Raw genomic sequence first — 20798 nt, 5'->3', positions numbered from 1 at the left:
ATTTCTTTGATGCACTTCGCGGTGCCACGGCGAAATGTAGACTGAAAACACGGGCAAGGTGTCAGCGCCAGGCAACCACTCAGGGCTTGAGAGACTAGCTAGTAGCTAATGCTTTGGTTTGTTTTGTAATGGAAAATGAGGCTGATCAGTTTTATCGGCAGCTGCCAAAAGTGGTAAGTCAACAAAACGTGATGGGAAAGTATCAGAAGAAGAAGTCGGAGTTTAGAGTTTAGAGTTATATTTGTAATACATGCTAACGTCAGCGTTTTGAATGTCGCCCAGGAGCTTCATGCCCACCTCAATGGATCCGTCAGCTTTCAGACCATGGAGAAGCTCATCTCCCGCAAACCGCATCTCAATATTGAACACAGCATGACGGCTATCCGTAGCGGCCAGCGGAGGACACTGGACGAGTGCGTAACGTTATCTGTCTGGCTTTGTGTTTTGTGAATCTGAGTAGCGTTTGAATCCGAGTAACTTTAGCTAGCTGAACTCCGTGAAAACCCTACTGTCTGTCGTTCATTCATGTATTCTATTGTTCGGTGATGGAGAATCGATCAACAAACAAACAAAAAGTCTCTGTGTATTCAGATGTGAAACAAATATTTGGCTGGACAAAACAAAAGCAGGCTGACAAAGTGGGGGGGCTTCAGTGAATGGGCCTACACAGAATGTGAATTTGTTCTTCTTGGACAATGTGAGCATTGTGCGTGTCTGCAGGTGTTTTCAGGTCTTCAAAGTCATCCATCAGTTGGTGGATACAGAGGAGGATATCCTGATGGTAAGGATTGTCTGTCTGCAAAAAAAAGAAAGAAAAAAAAGAACTTAAATGTTGCTATTTCTTATCTTGTTTTTTGCCCAGGTTCACCATATTCACAATATTGGCTTCTGTCTTTTGTTCTAGGTAGCCAAAGATGTTATAAGGGAGTTTGCAGCAGATGGTGTCAAATATTTAGAACTGAGAAGTACACCAAGGGAGGAGAAAAACACAGGCAAGGAAATCCAAGATAGAGCGATATGTGCCTTTGTGGTTGTTTTTTGAAGTTAAGAGGATTACAATTTTCTTGTCTAATTATCAGGATTGACAAGAAGGAGATATGTTGAAACTGTCATCAAAGCCATCCACCAGTGTAAAAATGAGGGAGTGGATATTGATGTCAGGTGAGTTGACAATGCATCACTTGTATTTTTCGAGATAACAGCTATTTCAGGACTTTATTTTGTTGGTATCTGCTGTGATTCTGATACACTCCAGTCACAGTTACTAGGAAGTAAAGCCACCATAAGACTACATAATATTTTGATCCAACATTTGAATGGTACTGACAATAATGCTTGAGATACTAAAAGTGACCATTATGTTTTCAAGGTTCCTGGTGGCTGTTGACCGCAGGAATGGGACTGAAGTTGCCATGGAGACTGTGAAGCTGGCTGAGGACTTCATGCTGTCCAGTGATGGTTTGGTGGTGGGACTGGACCTCAGTGGGGATCCAACGGTTAGTCAGACTGTTTGGGGCATTTTGCTGGATTATATTGCCATACATCACGTTCTAATTAACTTGGTTTTCATTCTAAGGTGGGCCATGGCAAAGATCTACTTCCTGCCCTACAGAGGGCCAAGAGCTGTGGACTGAAGCTAGCGCTGCACCTCTCAGAGGTACGACCGTAACACTGTGACATTATGAGTTGTCTTTAGTCACATCATCTGCGATTAGATTGCTTTGACATTACAATAAAAACTGTTTCAGGTCCCATCCCAGTTGGAGGAGTCAGACTTGCTGCTGAATCTTCCTCCAGACCGGATCGGTCATGGCACCTTTTTACATCCTGAAGTGGGCGGGTCTCAAAGCCTCGTTGACAAAGTGGTGAAGAACAACATTCCGCTGGGTAAGATTAAAATGAAAAACACATTATGGGTTGCATTGATATGTTTACCTGTGTCATCTGGTTCTTGATTTCCAAACCATTTTTTTTCTTGTAGAACTATGCTTGACATCGAATGTCAAAGGACAAACCGTGTCATGTTATTCCCAACATCACTTCCAGTACTGGTACCAGTTGGGACACCCAAGTGTGATTTGTGTAAGTTTCCTGTCTGTGCACTTGTCTACCTCTTCCTGATGCACTTTTACAAGCATTTATTATACAGTTTTACAGTTTCTGATCAGTGGTTTTTGATGAGCTTTGCAAAATATTAATATTTATATAGAATTCTTAAGTCATACTGAAATAACTAAAGTTTTTTGTCTTTAGCTCATTCTATCAATCATACCATACACTTATTTGACAATTTATGCCCCCCAAAAATGACGAAAGATAGTGTATTTTTATAGAAAAATGTCATTACGTTACTTTCTGGAAAACAAAGTGGTGACTTTGTGTACCAGGAGGCGTATAAAGGCTATAAAGGCAATAAAACCAACACAGATTTTTGAACTATCCCTAACTGATATCCCATTGGCTTACACTTTTGAATGATCCCGCCCCCCGTTATGTCCCGCCCCAATATCCTGTTTCAAGAGGAAATGCATCACATAAAGGAAACAATATGCTCTCAAAATGCAGGTTCATTGTGACTTAAAGACACATTTAAATGGCTGTAATAAATGATTTTTATTCTTTGCTGGGTTACAGACTGATGATAAGGGAGTCTTCTGCACAGACTTGTCTCAGGAATATCAGCTGGCAGCTTCTACATTTGGTCTCAGTCGTGAAGCCATATGGAAGCTCTCCCAGCAGGCCATAGACTGTACCTTCGCACCAGAGAGCCTGAAACAGCAGCTGAAACAGAGGTGGATGGAACTACAGCCTCAAGTGTTCCAGTGACTTCCAATGGAGCCTAAAGCCAATCATATACCTCAGGTTTTCTAAGTTGAAAAAAAAATTCTTTCCGTTAACTTTTTACAGACGTTTACCCTGAAATTACGACCTCCTAACTAAAAGGGAACTGTAAAAGTACTGTGTTTAATTAATGGAAAGTAAACCATCCCTATTTAATACAACTAAGTGTGTTTTGTTTATTTTCTGATATACAGTCTCGGTGCATACAAACCTCATGAGGCAGAGTGGTTTTGGACAGTATGGCAAAACAGAATGTAGCACACAACATAAGAAATCAGAACAACAAACATGTTTGTTTCCACATAAAAGAAAATACCGGTGAATTCGGGGCACAGAATACATAAACTGTAAAAGATACAAAAATATCAGCGGACAGTCTTTTGGGAGCTCTTCAATATCTGCAAGTCCATTTATTCCTTTGGAGATATTAAGACTTCTCCAAAATACAGACCACATTGGTGCTGCTGTGTAGCCATACACAGTCCTATTAGTGCAGCACTTTTTATTGTCATCATGGCTTCTTTCCAAATTTGCCTTGCTTGTCCTTATTCTTCTTGAATTTGCCAGGTTGCAATTCCTTCTTTTTGAGTTTCCCATGCTGTGCTTCCCCTGGTTTTGCTATGTGGTTTCCCCCATCCAGTTTCCTCTTCTTGTCGCTGTTGGAGTAGGACATCGTTACAATCGTACATTTCTACAATAACCATGCATCGTTTCCAAAGATTCTGGATGTTACTGCACCTCTTTATGCTGACGATAGCCGTGCTCCCTGCCTTCTTCAACACCTGGTCCCATTCCTCATCGTTTCCACGGATCTTGTACCTGTAAGAACATAACAAACCGTTACAACTACCAAGAGCATCGGCCTGTCACTTCGATGCAAAATACCTCCACAAATAATGACCAAGGCCACTCTCCCTCTCTCATACTCACTCGTCAAGGTCCATCTCCTTGACTTTCTCTATGTCTTGCTTGTGCTTCTCCTCAAACTCCTTAGCTGCCTCATTCTGGTGAGCGAGGGAAAAGTCAAGTCATTTTTCTACATAACCTCTCAGAGAACAAAGGCAAGATATTATTAGGTCCCTGAGAGTGATGAGAAACCACATACCAGATCATCATTAAGGCTTCGGACAGTAGGCTCCATGGCAACGTCTTTAGAGGCCACCATCTCTGCCTCAATAGCTTTTTCTTGGATGCTGCTGAAGATCTAGGAAAGCAAAGGCGAGAATAATAGTCGGCACTATGGTTTTAATGGTAGGTTTTATGACTGTTTCTGACTATAACATCCTCTTTACCATGTTTGCCAAAAGATTATGATTGGGCGTCAACTCACCTGCACAAATTTACGGATGAGACGGTTGAAGAGGCCCATGAGCTGTGAGCTTGGGAGCTCAATTTCCTTCTCCAGCTGATCCACTGACTTGTGCTGCAGCCCCACGCCCAACAGCAACGCCTGGACAGGAACACAGACTGTCAACATCTAGCAACCAATTGTTAGTTCACAGCAACAAACAACAGAGACCCGAAACAATGGGAAACTTACACACTGTGCTACAGAGAGGGAGACGTCTCCCAGCTGCTTGAGGAAGAACAGGCGTGCCACGGTGGGGATCAGGTCCATGATGAGGTGGTAGTCCACCATGCTCCTTGAATACAACTCCAGACGTTTGAGGTCATAAGGGCTGAAGTGGGCTGCGAGCTCAGCGCTACTGAGTGCTGTGGAGGTCAGAGACGAGTCAGGTGAGGTCTGGTAAGATGTTGTGGATATTTGATCAGTGTAGAGTGGGAAGTAGAGGAGTCTTACTGCTCATCTGCTCCTTGGTGTTCTTGTTCTGCAGGATGTTGAGCGCCATGGTCGGCTTGAAGCTGCTGAACTGGTAGGAGAGCAGAGACAGGAAGCGCCGGCGGAAATCTGAGGAAAATAGAAACTGTTCAGCAGAAGTATCCTGGGATCAAACAAACAAGTTCTCTTGATGTAGTGCAGAAAGAATTGTGTGACAGTTGTGGAAGTTCACCTTTCCAGAAGGCAGACAGCCACTGGCCCTGCTCTGGGGCTTCATCTGTATTCAACTCCTTCAGCATAACACAGGAGTGCTCCCCTGTCAGGTCATTCTACACACAAAGCAATACAGTGGGTGACAACAGCACAAAGTACAGAAACAAACAATATGATGACAAACTTTTCAAAACATAAAAAAGAGGGTTTTTCACACTTACAGGAGTCTGCCTTAAGTAGACTGGGGTATAACCAGCTTTCTTCCAGAACCTGTCAATGTTGCAAAAAGAGTTGTTGACATTTCAAACTAAATCTGCAAAAATCTTACAACCACCCCATATGCAGGGACACTCACTTGAGCAGCTGTGAGGTAAGGCCATAGGAAACTCCCAGATAGTCCAGTCTCTCTGCCCGTCTCTCACTCAGCTTCAGCAGTAGAGGAGGGAGCTCCTTTCTGGGAGTGAGAACCTCCTCCAGAAGACTGACAGCCTGGACAACCAGTGACAACAAGAGAGCTACTATCAGCATTCAAAATAATGCGTGTATAATTTGCCAAGAGTTGTATTTCTACTCTAGTTACACTTCATGGGAGGAACTGCTGTCTCTCAAAAGATGATGAGTATATTTCAAGTCTCTGACTGTGCATTACCTCACTGCTGACGGAGGTGATCTCGCTGTTGGTTGCATGTGCGTTCTCATCCATGGTAGGAAACTTGCCCTCATAGTACATCTGCAGCAGCTGCAGCGCTCTTGAGCCGTAGCCCATCTGTTGGACAGGTTGATACCCAGTTACATACGTGCAGATTCATTAACAAATGGGGTGAACAAGCTGGAGCATCCGCATGGTCAAGATGTACACAAGTTCTTACCCCTTGGTAGTCTGGGTTGACAGCGATTCTCACCACTCTGCCTCCAGAGAGGCCACCAAACTCTGGGTCTTGGAACTGCGAAGAGAAGAGCAGAGGATCCATGAAAGCAATGTGGAAACATCAGCTGTGAAGATTTTGTAAAAAAAAAAAAATATTGTGGGCAATGTGTACCTGTTCTGACACAGTCCAGGGAATGAGGTCACCAGAGGCCTTCTTTCCTCTAGACAGACTGTTCAGGATGGATTGACGTGAGATCTCCCCCTCCAGACACACCTGAAGGATCAAAGAAGGAATATTATATATGCGAGACAAGAAACTGGTTTGTCACAAAGGACTTTACAGAAAGACACAAAAACATAAAAAACAAGGTTAACTAAAACACGAAATGAGGCCAACGCTTGTGTATGTGTGAATTAAGTGAATGGCAGAGGCAGACTGTAGTGAAGTAAACAAAGAAAGGAATGGCCGATATGGAGTTAAGGTAGGTTGCAGGATGTGCTGAATAAAAAGGTCTTTATTCTGGACTTATTGGGGGGCCTATAAGAGAAGGCTCCCCCAGCCGTTTTCAAATGCATGGAATGACAAGGAGTCTTGCACACCGTAAAACACACGCACATATTACATGAGGGGTCCCAAGTGTCTTACCTGCACCACAGCCAGGACCTCAGGTAGTGAGTTCTGTGTGGGAGGGACAGGGGGCAGAAGGCAGAACAGGTGATGGGCCGGGGCGTCCGACAGCATCTGGAGGTCGTTGGGGGAATTCTGGAGCCAGAGAAAGCATCGAGTCAGCAAATAACACAGGCAGAGGATGCAGCACTGTCTGACATTATGATCCCTGAGGAAATGTGAAGTCTTTGATTACAGATGAAAAATCTCACCTTGTAGTGTGATGCCACATAAAGGGCCATCAACCTCTGCAGGAAGGCCTCAGATGCCTTGTGGTAACAGAACAGTGTGTCTCTGTTCACATAATACCTGGACAGTCGGGGCTAAGGACAACAGCAGAAGAAACTGCAAGTGTTTAGATTTAGACATAACATACTGTCTGTCTGCACTATAACTTTGCTACGTCCTTTAAAGCCAATAAAGGATACAGGTCGCAGGTCTGAGGGAGGGGACAGCCGGAAACGAGCCTAGGAATGTTGAGACAGTCCAGACAGAGCAGCTCGTTCAGCCATTTTTCGACAGGATCTCCGGAGGCGTAACGAATGGCCTCGTGCAGCGAAACCTCATGGAGAGAGCGAGCTGTGCAGGCAAGACACTGGTTAGTCGCATGTGGTAATGTACTGTATACACTTTCGTTGTAAAATACTGATAGTTGTTGTAGTTTGTTGAACACTGGGACACCTACCTGCTGCTAGCCTAGCTGTGTTGGCGCTCCTGTTCTCTGCTGACATGCTCTGCTGGCTGTCTGCACTCTGCTGTCTCAACTGCTGAATCAGTTTGAGGGACAGAGAACGTCCGGTGCCCTCATACCTGCACAGATGAAGGAAAACAGCGATCAAAAACACACACCATCCTCATTATCATTGGCAGGTTTGCATAACCACAAACACACAGCATTTGTGTACAAAAAAAAAAGTTACAAACCCATTGATAGTGGAAGCCATGAAAACCAGATAAGGTCCCAGCAGGTTCTTAACCAAAGGAAGAGGAATGGCTGCAGCCTCATCAATGACCAGCAGCTCGGCCTGGCCCAGTTTCACTGCATCGCCTGGGTGGATGTACTGTTGGTCACAGGTCACCAAAGGTCATACACACAGACTACACATAAGTATTGTTGTGCATGACAGCAGTGAGTGGTGACTTGAGGCCGGTCCGGGCCTTTTTACCTGGATAGTCTGCCGATGCTCTTTGAAGATGTTCACTCGCACAACTGCTTTGTTGAATTCTGGATTCAAAGACTGGATGATTTCATAGTCAAGATGCTCCTACAAATGCAAAAGGGATATGAAGTGGCATGTGTCCATGACATTAACACAGACAGATACAGAGAAGATACTCAGTCAGCCTACCTGGTACTGCAGGGCATCAAAGCCTTTGAAGATGAATTCAAACATGGTGTGCAGGTTGTCTGGGCTCGGCGAGGTTACAAAGATATTGGAGTAGCTGTAAAGAAGGCCAGGCCATTAGCAACAATGGGAGGCAATATGATAGACAAAATTGAGACATTTCTGTGAGTTTAAAAGATGCATCAAAACTAATCTGTACCCAAAAGCCACAGCTCCAGCCACAGCGAGCCCTAGTGCTGCAGATTTGCCTCGTCCACGGGCAGCGGTCAGAGCCACGGTGCTCCTGAGGGTTTTCTCTGAGATGGCCTCAATGAACTTCAGCACTGCCTTGGCCTAGACAACAACACAAGAAATTACATTATCAAATTACATTATCAAGACTGATACAAAATAGAACAATATTTGACGTTTCAAACCCATCAGGAATACTGTCCTGACTGTAGCACTGGTTGCTTGTAATCATGGTGATCTAGGAAGTTACTTTTTTTTTTTTTTACTGGTTTCACTGAAAGTCAGTCTGGGTAAGAGCATCAGCTGAATGGCTTAAATATAAATGTAAGATCTAGCTCTATAGCATCTGAAGGCTTCTAACCTGGTCCATGGTCCTGCAGCTCTCCACCAACACACCCACAGGCTGAGTGTCCTGAAGAGACTCCTTTAGATCCTTCAGCTCCTGCTCTTGTGGAGACAAACCCTCCTCCTGAAGGAGATGAGAGAACTGGTCAGGGATCAGTGAGGGTACAACAAACACACCAGTGAACAGTGCCTTTTGCTTTGGTTGATATGTAGCCCACTTGTGCCTGTAAATACCTGAGTCTTAGGAGGAACAGGCTTGATATTTGCCATGTGGCTGGAGACGGGCAGGATGTTGAGTTGGTCATCGATGACAACGCAGGTCTTGCAGGATGCAAGAGAGAGAATGAACCTGGAAATAGCGAAGGCAAACTTAATCATACTATTACATTTTCTTTCCCTCTACCAATTAATAAATATTCCAAATGCCCATAAAAGCCTGAAGAGAACCCACCTCTCATTGAACCTTCCCACCACGTCCTGATGGGCCTCAGTCCGGTATCGAGAGTGCACGTCCTGGAGGAAAAGCAGCCACAGCAGTCTTCAGTTAAGTGTTTTGCACAGAGAAGCCAAAGAGGATGACAAGCATATAGATGGAACAGGGTGTGGACTTACCATAGTCATTGTGTACAGCTGCTTGAGGGAGTTCATTGTCCTCAGCAGTATGACCACTATACCACCTCCTTCAACAGTTTCCACAGTTCTCGCCAGGAGGTTGGGAGTGAGAGCTTCAAAATCCTGAACGACAATGAGCACAAAAGAAACAGCTTAAAAACACCTGAGAGTATCAACTTTCTGTTAGTGAACAGCCATACGGGCGTAAGGCTCACCTGTAGGATGCACATGCCGAAAGTGTTTCCCAGGATCTTATGCGTCTCATTGTAGTAACAGTAGCGGATGTTGGTTGCGGCGACAAAGAGCTCAAACGGGTCGTCCTGCTTCAGGTTCAGAGTGCCTGTTTTAATCTTCTTCTGGAGCTGCCTCATGCGCTTCTTTCGATTGCTGTTGATGAAATCATACGTGACACGAGATCAAACCCCCTCTCCTTTTAATACAATGAATTATGAACAACAGGCGTTTATATTCACCTGCTAAAGCCAAGGTCTTTCTTGTAGCACCACAGTACAGAGGGTCGTGCTCTGACAGTAGCTTTAGACAGCATATGATGCAGAATGACAACCTGGATGAGAGAAAGTGAGTGAGGAGATATGAAGAATTGGGTTGCTGCTCAATGACACTCCTCTGTGACAGCAGTAACAAGCGCAATGCTACCGTGGTATAAAAAGCATATATCCACGGGGAAAACAGTGCAGTGTGAAGATAACCATTTACCTGATCTCTCCCTCGATCTCCCACCACCACGAACATGGTGCGATGCTGCAGAGCCACACCATTCTCTATCTGGACGCGAATCCGATTGTCCACTTTCTTCCGAAATGTCGCCATCTTCTCTTAAATTATAATACTAAGAGAAAAGTAACGTTGACAACAGATTAGTGAAACAGCCGCACAGTTGCAGTCATAGATGAACTCCTGTCAAGAGAGTTACAAGGATCAAACTGTTAGCATATCCAGTCAAAACAAATGATAGGAAGGGCCGATAAACCTGCTAGACTACAGGGAGAAAGAGCATCAAGTAAAACCCTCTCCATTCTGTCGTTTAAAATATTTACCTTGCGTTACAGACAAATTCGTTGGTGCTTTAATCCTCATAAAAAAAATCCCAACATTAGAAGACACGGAAGGCAGAAGTTACATGCCAGCCATCATGCTGTTGATACTCTCACGTGGAGACACCAGTTAGTGGAGGACCCCCGATATGACGTCAAAACTGCGCGACGTTCCTCAAATAGCCGCCTCCGCTTTGGCCTGAGTTAGATCGTTTTCATGTCCGTAGCAAACAAAGTACAAAACCAAATCAATAATGCGCATTGTAATCTATGCGATTACACAATTAATCTAAATTTCTTTGCTTATTTCGCACTGGGAAATTATCTAGCCTCTGATGTGGCTAAATTGCACTTTCAAGCAACACAACAATATAAAGGACAGAACAACAAAAATTAGGACAAAAGTTTGTCCATCTCAGGCTTTAGCAGATTACATATTTTGCACCCTTCCTTTCAAAGAGCTGTATGTGATTCTGACAAGTTTAAACTGTACTGCAAAAACTTCAGGCTAAAGCATTGGTATGCAACACATCTTTATTGAAACTCTTGAAGCAACATCAATTTACAAACAAGGAAATGGGAGCTCATTGAAAATAAAACGCTTTTTAGAACCAAAATGACAAACAAAAGAAAAGGGCTGAGAAAGGGAAAATACTCCCAAGGATTGGACCAGCAGTGGCAGGTGTCGTTTTATTTTATACAAAAAAATAACTTAAATGAAATCTTTCAAGTTTACAGGAACATTGTAACACATGCTTGCGTAAACCCATGATTGAATTTACAGCTTAGCTTGTGTTCAGACTTAAAATTTTTAATATTTCCAAATATCAAAGCAGGCATACTTTGATTTAAGAGCCAGGAAAAATACCACTGATGATAAACGAACAAAAAAAAAATAACAAGTGAGCTGGGGCAAATGCATTCTTGATTTTTGAATTTTCAGTGTGGTGCAAGTTAGTCAGTCAGTCACAGTCAATATAAAAGGCCTTTCAGGATCGCATTGCCTGAGTGTTGCCCCGAGACACTCCCCTGGGTCCCTGGCCAGCTCCTCGCTTGTAGTTCTGTTGGTAGCCGTCCTGGAGCAACAGAGAGACACAGAACATTTTTAGAAACTACTCCCAACAAGATCACATGAGCAGGGGGGAATGAGAAGTCAGAGTGTATCTTTACCCGCTGATAATTCCCGTTTGAGTAATCCCGAGGCGTGCTGAACTGGGTCTGTCCGTATCCCGAGTTTGGAGTGTTGGCGAAGGGAGGGCGATAGCTGTCATAACCACCTGAAAAAACAGGAAGGGTTTAAAGTTACGCTTCTGCTCAAACTCTCAATGAAAACAATCATTTAATGTGTGCCTGTGGTTTGTGACCGTCTACCTCTGAATCCATTAGACGAGCCTCTGTAGCCGTTGATCATGCCCCTGGCGTTGCGGGGCCCGCCGCGCGACATGCCTCTGCTGTTGTAGAAGGACTGAGTCTGCCGGCTGAAGCCTGGGCCCTGCTGGGAAGGCTGCTGATGGCCTCCTGATTGGTCTTGGGAATGGAAGGCACCAACTACTGAAAAAAACATGGGGGTGGGTACCATGCAACAGGAGCAAGTCAATCTCTGGAGTAGGTCATGGAATGCAGAACAAGCATGGAGTGATGAAGGATTAAATGATTTCTAAAAATGCAGTCTAACTGGAATCCCCTAATCTCAGGGAGATCTGCCTGTCACAATCAAGTGAGAAAGAAAACAAACAAAAGAACGAATAAATGAGCGATCGAGGAATCTTCCCCCATCTCTGCTCACCAGACTGCAGTTGTTCTGGCTGCATCTCTGTCTGCTCCACAGGATGCTGGGACGGGCTGCTGAAGCCCTGGTTGTAGCTGTTCTGGTACTGGTTCGCTTGGTTCAAAGCCTCCGTCTCATTAGCTGGCGGGACTGGGGCGTTGAGGTTGAACACCTGAGTGCCGAACAAAGAGCCACATTGTATTAAAACTGAAACTAGAGGAAAGGTCACAGGCTCATTAGAAGTTAAATCCATTACTCATTACTTCCTGGATGTCGCCGCTTGGCTACAAAGCCATAAAATCTCAATATTATCAGAGGGCATTTAAGGATTTCATGGTGGCTAATGCATTTCTATTTTGGGTCAATGCTCTGCTGCTGCAATGCAAAGTTCCTCTATACGGCTGGCCAGATGCTCATGTCATAGAATAACCTTAAAAACTCTGATTTTAACACAGTTATTATATGGTAGTATTAGTATTTGTTGAGCAGGTTTGACTAAAATGGGGACACAAGCGTTATGACAGGTGTCTTACTGTCTGCATTGACTGGAATGGTGCTGCGTTGACATTGATGCCACTGCTGTGAGGAGCTTTGGAAACCGGCTGGAAAACCTGTGTCTGGGAGGCAGGGGGGAGAGCTGTAGAGGGTGGAGGCTGCTCCGACGACAAGGACATGGAGGTCTGACGAAGAGGGGACACAGCATGTTAGATACACAACCTAAATTTTATATCGGGTTCCAAAATGTACATCAATGGATTTGTAAGATTTTTAAACTTCATTCATGAAGTGCAGGCCTCATATTTCCAATTCAAAATTCAGTACTTGTTTGGATTTAAAGATTTGGGTTGGTGTTTAATACGATGTATGCTGCTGCTGTGACTGGGCACTGACTGTCAGCTAGGCCATATCACTCTATAGCTAAAGAACATTCTTGTATTAACATATTACAATAAGTGAAATACTTTTGGGTCTACAGCTACCTGAAATGTATTATGTATTGTGACTGAACACATCTATTTTCCCTTATTTTTTTCACTTTCCTGACCTGTAAAATAGTGGATAGCTTTGGATAGCTTTTCTGACATGACTAAGTCTCAAATAACTGACCATGAATTAATGATTTAAATTTGATGCATTGAGAATTAAGAGTTTGAGACAAGGTATGCTCTTCATTACAGTACAGTGCAATTGTTAACTGTGACTATGTGATGAGCCCACTGAAAGTCTTGGTCAAAATGGTTTACCTGGATGGGGTCGATGGATTCTGTTGAAGGTCGAGGATCTGGTGTGTGCGAGGTCTGATACATGGGGGGCGGTGTGGGGGAGACGATAGGGACCTGAGGATAGGAAGAGTAGATATTAAAACATTTTATTTTATTAAAGATTTCTTACTGGTAAATAGAGTGTCAGTATTGTCTATTCATGTTTGAATACTCACTTGTGTGGGCTCAGGTTGGACAGGAACAGTGTTGGGTTGCGATAGCCGGGACTCTGGGTGAACTGAGAAGAGATGGAGCATCGCACCCTTATGAACTAGAAAACCCATTTGAATCTCTCGAATGCCACATTTACAAAAAGACACCTATACGAAACCAGAACTGAGTTTACATATGTAGTTTATGGACTACCAGGTTAAACTTGTAAATCTTACCTGGGGGACACACCATCTGAGGCATATCCATGTTCTGAGCGGGTTTCATGGGCTGGGCTGATACAATGGCTGGGTCAATGGGCTGTCCGTCAAACTCCAGCATTGAGTCCTGAGAAAGTAGGGATGAGACAATGTATCAAAATTCAATATATCACAATATAAAAATGTGTCAACACGTATCGTGGGGCAGAAAAATGAATCTTGATATTAGTTCCATTTTATTCTGCTGTAGTAATCACAAATTAGACAGCTTGCCCATCACAATTTCACAAGCTCTCCATCCAAATGATATTATTTGGACCTTGTAATGACATTTTTAAATTGTTGTTTAGATTCTAGCAAGCCAATTCCATTGCTAGAAAGATTTGTGGCTCAGAAATAAACATAAATCTGCACAGTCACACTTTGTTGTCATTGAACTTTTATTTATTACACTATATCGTGGTTGTATCGAATCGTAGACTCCATATCACATATCGAATCGTATCATGAGATAAGCATATCGTCCCATCCCTGTGAGAAAGTGCATGTGGTTAGCACCATGCTAAGCATCTATACTACAGAGTCATCTATAGCACAGCTCCTCACCTGCATGAAGTTGTACGTTCCCTGCATCTGTGCCATTAAGTCCTGCACTACCTGCTTCCTGACCATGGGGTCAGTGGGCGGCACAGGAGAGGCTAAGTTCAACGGGTGGGTATCCATGGCGACAGGGGGCGGGGCAGGCTGCACAGGTTGCTGCTGCATCGCACTGACTGCCTGAGAGCGGAAGAGAGAGAATGAGAAAGATGCGTGTCGGGGGGAAAAAAAAAGTTTTAGGTTGCTATGACTCACTGATGCACTGTAACCACACTAACCCAAATGGAACTTCCTATGCAGTTGACTTAGAGGTTATTTGAGCACAGATTGCTTTAGGATGCAAAATAAGTCCTAATCAGAAGAATTTGTAAAATGATCAGGAACACAATACAGAAACACATAAACTTAAAATCCTAGAAATATAACATCCCTGCAGCATACCTCTGTTTCTGTGGTCCACTCATCGCCCTGCTCCTTCTCACTGCCGCTGTATGTGCCGTCTGGAATGAACTGTCTGTTTACAAACTGGAGAAAAGGACAGGCCATCACAAATCAGCACAGTACTAAAGGAAAGAAAAAACAAAATCAGCCCCATGAGTTCAATGACAAGAGGGCAATTCATCTCACCTCTGTGGCTTCCACCTCAATGGGCTCTATGTACTCCTCAATTATTTCAGCTTCTGTGAAGAGACAAACAATTTAGAGAATGCAGTACTGATATCTTTATTGCTTGATTAAATTAGGATTTAAAAATAACATGTTGGATTTCGGAGAAGGATAATGACCTGCTTCAACAGTCTGCTCCTCTGCTTCTGACGACTCGACGACTACCGCTGCTGCTACTGCTGCTGCTGGCTCTTCCTCCTCTTCCTCCTCACACACCCCGTTTTGGTGAGCTGGAACCCGGTCAAAGTATCCGCTCAGCAGCACCTGGTCCAAAGTCTCTTTCAGTGCCTTGTCTGGCAGAGGAATAAGACGGCCATCAATTTAATGAAACCTCAAGCCACTGAAGCCAACATCCAATCATCGTATTTACTATGTGACATTAATCTTGACATCACTTAACATTTCATGAGCTTGGAACTCCAATCTTTTTAAATATTTAAAAGGTTATTTTTTTTTATAAAATAGTACCACATAAGCATAAAGTAACATTCAAAGATTATGAATATGTGGATAACTCAATTTTGATTACAAAAAAGTCAGATAACCTCAGAATTCTAAGCTCACAATTTATCAAAAAGCCAACAAGTGATAAAATGGTTTCATCTTTGGTCTCAGTGGCCAATTCAGAAACATCACATGCTCAGCAAGGCTGGGGTTCATTCAGCACATGTTCAGACTTGAGATTTTTGTGGACACCCACAGCTTAACCTGACCAACAGGGAAGCAGTTATGCAACTAACCAGTCACAACTCAATAACTACGGTGACAGCTATAACAGTGGGAATAACACCAAATTGCCATAACTCAACTGTCACGGGAAAAGTGTTTTTTATACTTTGATTCCACTTTCAGTATTTACTATCTTAGACGTAACAGCATGAAAAAAATATTTCAAATGCATTGCCATAACTCAACTGTCACGGGAAAAGTGTTTTTTATACTTTGATTCCACTTTCAGTATTTACTATCTTAGATGTAACAGCATGAAAAAAATATTTCAAATGGATGATACCATTTTAAGGAAACCTTAGTGTACATACAATCAGAGTTACACAAATATCCTGTGTGTATAGTAGACTCTGCTATAGCTTTCCTTGACTCAGAGAATTACAGCAACATGAGTGTGAATCTTGATTCATGACTGAAAGAGTGAAAGGCCAACAGTGGCTTGAATTTCTTACATATTGACTGATGAGATTCCAAATATGCTACAATAATCATTATGATGACCTGGAATTCGAACTGGCCAGTATGCGAAAATACTGGAAGGGAAAAGTCATAAAACACTGGAAAAGTTCTTCAGCTAGCCCAGGCCTTTTCACTTTTGGTGGTTCAGACAAAGCAGGTCAACGTTATTTCCTTTGCTGCCAATGTCTCAAGCCAAGAGGTCCACTGCTGCCTGAATAAATATCACCCTGAGTCATCCACTGAGATCTCCTTGCTGAGGTGAAGGGGTTGGCTGGTGTCGTTACACTGAACTGGGTCACCAATATCCTTACGTGGCTCCAGAGAACTGGCCAGTGGAACCACAGGCGACAAGGCCCACTGGCACCCTGCCCCACTGCTGAGTCAGGATAAGCCCACAGCGCTCAGCCCCCAAGCAGAATGCAGCAGTCTGTGTGAGTCCCAAGGCCAGACCGCTGAGAATGCAGCACTCCAATATCCCCAGGCCCTGATTATTCACATCGCAGCACTGCACACACGCTGCATTGACACAACACCAATGCACATGCTACACTAACAGATAAGGAATGTTTTATGGCATATATTATCACGAGAAGGCTCCTGAAGGCATAATGCAAAAAATCTTTGTCTCGTATTGCCTGTGGCAGTTAGCACCACGGCCTCTACCTCTCTAGCCACGGGATTATCCAGCACAAAAAATTATGTGACAGTTGAGTTAAAGCCAGCTTCTACAAAACAAAAACTTGAAGAATTGTTTGTCTTCTGGTTGCTGTGTCACCAGCCATCTGATTCTACTTCCTGCCAAAATGTTCACCACCAGCTGGGCAACTAAATAAAGACAGTTTGTCTTTAATACTAAATGCCCTTTTAATCAGAACTAAAAATTGGGTTATAAATTATTGCTTGAACTGGAAATTATTGGCCAAAGCAAGAAATTAACCCAAGCATAGCTTGCAACCATGTGGAAATATTGATCCAAATTCCATTTGACTTACATGTTGTTCCTACCACAGCCTTGTCCCTCCCTTCCAGCAGGTCCCAAAGGTGTACAGATGCTTCTTCATACTGGTCAGCCAACCTGTGAGTGTAGAGATAAGTTGTATCCATCCCGTTATTTATTTATTTATTTAAAAAAAAAAAGGTCCTTTGCATCCCAATCAATCTAGATAATAATGCCTTAGACCAACCTGATGTTTTGGTCACGGTCTGGCCCCACTAACTTGTAGAACTCATCCAGAGCAGTGAGGTCTGCATCTGTAAGTAGTGGGGACCCCCCGACTCCCTGCCTCAGTTCCTGTCGCACAGTGTCATCGCCCAGTCGGTCCAGGAGGAACTGGAGCTCCAGAACCGTCTTCAACCTCTTCTGCTCTGCCTCCTCTCGCTGCAGCTGCTCCCGCCGCGCAGTCTTCTTCACCGCCTTCTGAATCTGATGGTGACATACAGGGGCCACACACAGTCATGTTAATAAAAGCCAGAGTGGCACCACTCTGAAGGAACATTTTTAGAAGACCAGAGTCATCCTTACATCTTGTCCCAATGCAAGGAAGCTCTTCTGCAACTCCCGGGCAAACTCCAAGTTATTCATGACTTCCTGGTATTTGGACAGGGCCTCCTGAAAAGAGGAAGGAGAAATTACATTACTTGCAGTTTGCAATCTAATGGCAGAATAACTTGTGGCCAATATGATGAAGGCTTGTGTGTACCCACCAGCTGGTCCTGATTGAGACGCTCTCCTTTATTCTTCCTGGCTTGATAATCATCCAGTTTGCCCTGTAGCAGAACGTTCACATGGAATGAAGAGGTGCCGCATTTTCACACTTATCAAACAGCTTTGTGTAGTTGGTGTTTCAGTTTTACTTGGCCGCTTTAGCTATTGATTGTTTCTGAATAGGACACTGTGTTAATATTCACCTTTTTCTTCTCCATGTTGCGACCCTTCTTTTCGATAATACCCAGTACTTGCTTCAAGACCTCGGACTGTCCACCAAACCCAATTTGGCCCATTGACCCTGGAGCGGATCCCACATCTGGGCTGGCGGACTGCACTGTCCTATTACCGTTCATCGCTGAGGGCATCTGTGAATTAAAGGAAAGGGTTGGTACATAAAATTCTGGTAGAAGAAGAGAGACTTGCTATATGAAAATGACATTTTACCATCACAAGAGTTTGCAAATATGGGTATGAGTGCTAGGATCATAACTTTAGTCAAAGCCATCTCTGGACAGACTGTACAGCTGTTAAAAAGTTAGAAACAAATGCTACACTGGGATTAAGGAAGACAGCATTTTAGGGAAACGTCAGATTGCAAAATGTAGTGGCTTTGATTTCTTCAGCCAGCTAGATAGTTAGCAACATTTCTAGCATCACTCAATCATGAAATTTCACATTTCTTATAACTATGCGAGAAAGATGCCAATCTCAAGACCCAGAAAGTAACTACGTTTTCAGTTATAGTTGCTACAGGCGCCCGGTACCAGCAGGCTGAACAGCCACTAATTTACAGACCAGCTCTGATAGTAGAGAGGTCAGTTAGCTGGTGTTGTCACTCGGTTGGTAAAATGGCCCTGGCCGCACTAACGTTAGCACAGACCCTTGACTTAGCATCTTCACGCACAGCTAGCTTACTTGTCAGTATAGCAGCGTGTGCTAGCGGCCAGCCAGCAAGCTACCGTAGATACACGGCTCCAGATTTACCCACCTTTATGTTATATATCCACAGGGGAGCTTGCTAGCGAAATAAATGAAATAGCCAAGTATTATTATTGTGTTGCTTTATTTTCTCTTTCACTCTAGTGTGGGATCCGCCCCGCCGGCCTCACCGACAACTGAGACGGTTCGAAAGGCGAAGAAACTCTTTATAAAGGCGAAGGTCCCTTTTTAGCTGTCAAAGATATGCCCGACTAATGGAGTACAAACAAAACCCCAAATAACGGTATAGGTTAATTAACAATTACGTTTATATATCAAAGAAAAGCTTATTAGTTTATATGTTTCATGTTTGAGTAGATTTGCAATAATAATGCATTTCGAAGTTATTGTTGGTGGACCGGCAAAATTGTGTACACCCTCTTGGCAAAAAATCTGCAAAATCATTAGCTTTGATTAGGCTATTTTATCTCGATCCCCATGCCATAGAATCTTTTGTGCTTGAACTATCCCATCTCTGCCGGTTGACATGGGTGCTACACAACTGATTAGTCATGAGAATCTTTTTTTTTTCCACATCAGTATGAAGTTCAAGTTCAACATGAAAGTGGGCAGCAGAGCATCTGAAACTGCTGTTACACTTACTCATTCAGCCCCCCGGCCTGTAGGCTCATTCTGGGGGCCATAGAGGGGGAATCGGGGTCCTGACTACCCAGAGCCCCCAAACTATCTGGATTAAAATGCCTTTGTGGTCTTCAAGTGCATATATATAAAGGCTTTGTACTTTGATTCCACACTACTCTGATTTTGAAACAAGGTTTGGCTGAAATATACAAAACTGCAAACAAATAAAACTTGATCTAACATATGATACAGCAACTGTTGGGTTGTCTGAAACAAGCAGGAATAACATCTGGCTAGGTTTCCTGTGCAGAATAAAACAAAACCTTCCTCACTAGACAGATTTTTAACAGAAGACTACTGGTAAAAGTTTGGTTATGACGATTAGCTGTCAGGGTAGTGCCCAAAACTATGAAGGCATTATAGTAGCAAAACATCTGAGAACTTGCATGTTTTTACACTAACACTAAATTAATTTACTATTTACAAATGTGCAAGCCAATATTTGAATGAATGGAATAGAATCTGTAAACTTGTAATATGTTTTCTCAAATGTATTTTATTCTTGAATATATTTTTCCAGAACAAGTACAGCTCTGTGATTTCAACTTCTCAAATCTGCTGTTGCAGTTTTTTTTTTCCAGGGAATTTGAGTAATTATCTTATTGCACATTTGCAGCATCTATTCCATTCATTCAAATATTGACTTGCATATCTGTAAATCTTTCCTGTGAATTTAAATTGAGGACACAGGCTGGGAATGTGTTCTGAAAATGTAAATTCCAGCATGCAAGTTCTTAGGTGTTTTGCTACTATATTATCTTCATCCCAAACCCATAATCTCAATCAGGGACATGTGTGATAATTGATCAATAAATGAATGTGTGGAGGTGAGTTTGAGTTGCGGATGGGTAGACACAGATGTTTGTCATAGCTAGATGGAGTAATGGTGGTGAAAGGACGAGAGGAAAGTGGAGGGGGTCCAGAGTCACTTCCAGCCCATAATTCCTAGCTACACTCCTCATTTCATTTATTAATTTGCTACTTTAAAGGCCTCATTTCTTTAAAGGCCTCGTTTCTGATGCTAACCAAAATGTAAATGAAGAAACCAGATTATGACTGGAAGGTCGCTAGTCTGAATCCCCAGACCAGCTGGGGAAATCGCCCACCCAGCAATCTGTTTTAGGGAAATGAAAGTGAACATCTTCTTTATATTGACAAAGCTTGTTACAATTGGAGTAAAATAGACCTGTATATGCTCAATTACAGTTGAGAGGGCTTGTTTTTACATCTGCAAGCCATATCCTGTAATTACCCAGTAATATCCTCAAGAAACACTTGAATGAATCTTTAATTGCTGACTGTAACTTTAAAGATGCAATCCCTATTTTGCCATATTGAGAATGCATTAAATAATTAAATAATGAAATATAAATGGTATAAGCTCCCAAGTGGAATAATGGAGTAATTGAGAAATGCCAGGTTAAATCACACAGTATCATCCCACTGCACCCATTAGCTTATGCCTGGAAATGTCTTTGTTTAGTTGCATCAGCAGGTGGCAGTAAAGCACAGCAGAGTGATCAACACTTCCTGATTAAGTAAATGGGTGAGGAGAAATGTCCAGTTATATGAGACACCTCTGACCCTGTCCTGTGTAGGCTGACCATCCATTTCTCTGGATAGACTGGCCTCTAAAAATACTATTAGGATATTGACTAAT

The 20798-nt window shown here is 43.1% G+C and overlaps 3 protein-coding genes across 5 annotated transcripts; 1 reads left to right on the top strand and 2 right to left on the bottom strand.

The window, feature by feature from the left end:
• Positions 1 to 55: 55 nt before the first annotated feature.
• Positions 56 to 2841, top strand: mapda (N6-Methyl-AMP deaminase). Of its 2 annotated transcripts, XM_071513893.1 has the most exons (10): positions 56 to 173; positions 283 to 413; positions 721 to 781; positions 905 to 992; positions 1080 to 1161; positions 1370 to 1496; positions 1577 to 1657; positions 1749 to 1887; positions 1982 to 2082; positions 2635 to 2841. In XM_071513893.1, the coding sequence occupies exons 1-10, from the start codon at positions 129 to 131 to the stop codon at positions 2824 to 2826; spliced, it is 1047 nt and encodes a 348-aa protein (XP_071369994.1). In that variant the 5' UTR covers positions 56 to 128; the 3' UTR covers positions 2827 to 2841. The 2 variants fall into 2 exon arrangements, with proteins under 2 accessions (XP_071369994.1, XP_071370000.1); XM_071513899.1 differs by lacking the exon at positions 1577 to 1657.
• Positions 2842 to 2992: 151 nt separating this feature from the next.
• nat10 (N-acetyltransferase 10) lies at positions 2993 to 10081 on the bottom strand. Its single transcript, XM_071513857.1, has 29 exons — positions 9962 to 10081; positions 9621 to 9753; positions 9377 to 9468; positions 9119 to 9290; positions 8904 to 9026; positions 8743 to 8804; positions 8526 to 8640; positions 8308 to 8415; positions 7915 to 8048; positions 7719 to 7812; positions 7536 to 7634; positions 7294 to 7430; positions 7055 to 7179; positions 6798 to 6948; positions 6582 to 6678; positions 6349 to 6465; positions 5875 to 5976; positions 5704 to 5778; positions 5484 to 5600; positions 5190 to 5323; positions 5056 to 5104; positions 4854 to 4950; positions 4643 to 4750; positions 4382 to 4554; positions 4172 to 4291; positions 3947 to 4045; positions 3772 to 3845; positions 3580 to 3660; positions 2993 to 3497 (listed from the first exon to the last, which is right to left on the bottom strand). The coding sequence occupies exons 2-29, from the start codon at positions 9732 to 9734 to the stop codon at positions 3353 to 3355; spliced, it is 3114 nt and encodes a 1037-aa protein (XP_071369958.1). The 5' UTR covers positions 9735 to 9753; positions 9962 to 10081; the 3' UTR covers positions 2993 to 3352.
• A 399-nt stretch (positions 10082 to 10480) lies between these two features.
• On the bottom strand, positions 10481 to 18632 carry caprin1b (cell cycle associated protein 1b). 2 transcript variants are annotated; one of them, XM_071513923.1, is made up of 18 exons: positions 18507 to 18632; positions 17719 to 17883; positions 17515 to 17577; positions 17333 to 17419; positions 16995 to 17233; positions 16803 to 16885; positions 14742 to 14915; positions 14584 to 14636; positions 14398 to 14481; positions 13966 to 14136; positions 13378 to 13486; positions 13165 to 13226; positions 12971 to 13063; positions 12260 to 12406; positions 11745 to 11898; positions 11330 to 11509; positions 11129 to 11235; positions 10481 to 11034 (listed from the first exon to the last, which is right to left on the bottom strand). In XM_071513923.1, the coding sequence occupies exons 2-18, from the start codon at positions 17881 to 17883 to the stop codon at positions 10948 to 10950; spliced, it is 2058 nt and encodes a 685-aa protein (XP_071370024.1). In that variant the 5' UTR covers positions 18507 to 18632; the 3' UTR covers positions 10481 to 10947. The 2 variants fall into 2 exon arrangements, with proteins under 2 accessions (XP_071370024.1, XP_071370032.1); XM_071513931.1 differs by having other exon boundaries at positions 11330 to 11506.
• Between the last annotated feature and the right edge of the window lie 2166 nt (positions 18633 to 20798).

This window comes from Centroberyx affinis, unplaced genomic scaffold (genome assembly GCF_046629955.1).
Source record: "Centroberyx affinis isolate AG114_WGS23_722 - 3 ecotype Tasmania unplaced genomic scaffold, CSIRO-AGI_Caff_v1 ptg000283l_1, whole genome shotgun sequence".
Lineage (NCBI taxonomy): Eukaryota > Metazoa > Chordata > Actinopteri > Beryciformes > Berycidae > Centroberyx > Centroberyx affinis.
Note: the sequence above shows the minus strand (reverse complement) of the source record. Positions and strands in the feature narration are given on the sequence as shown.

What these genes read in the sequence shown, in the direction of transcription:
- mapda (XM_071513893.1), top strand. Translation starts at nt 129, where the DNA reads ATGGAAAATGAGGCTGATCAGTTTTATCGGCAGCTGCCAAAAGTG. An exon ending in ATCGGCAGCTGCCAAAAGTG is followed by an intron (nt 174 to 282) that starts GTAAGTCAACAA and finishes AATGTCGCCCAG; the next exon opens with GAGCTTCATGCCCACCTCAA. An exon ending in CAGCGGAGGACACTGGACGA is followed by an intron (nt 414 to 720) that starts GTGCGTAACGTT and finishes GCGTGTCTGCAG; the next exon opens with GTGTTTTCAGGTCTTCAAAG.
- caprin1b (XM_071513923.1), bottom strand. Translation starts at nt 17,883, where the DNA reads ATGCCCTCAGCGATGAACGGTAATAGGACAGTGCAGTCCGCCAGCCCA. An exon ending in TCCTTGCATTGGGACAAGAT is followed by an intron (nt 17,234 to 17,332) that starts GTAAGGATGACT and finishes TGTCACCATCAG; the next exon opens with ATTCAGAAGGCGGTGAAGAA. An exon ending in GCCAGAACAACTGCAGTCTG is followed by an intron (nt 11,510 to 11,744) that starts GTGAGCAGAGAT and finishes TGTTTTTTTCAG; the next exon opens with TAGTTGGTGCCTTCCATTCC.
- nat10 (XM_071513857.1), bottom strand. Translation starts at nt 9,734, where the DNA reads ATGGCGACATTTCGGAAGAAAGTGGACAATCGGATTCGCGTCCAGATA. An exon ending in CTCCCTCAGACCTGCGACCT is followed by an intron (nt 6,679 to 6,797) that starts GTATCCTTTATT and finishes CCGACTGTCCAG; the next exon opens with GTATTATGTGAACAGAGACA. An exon ending in TCTACTTAAGGCAGACTCCT is followed by an intron (nt 4,951 to 5,055) that starts GTAAGTGTGAAA and finishes CTTTGTGTGTAG; the next exon opens with AATGACCTGACAGGGGAGCA.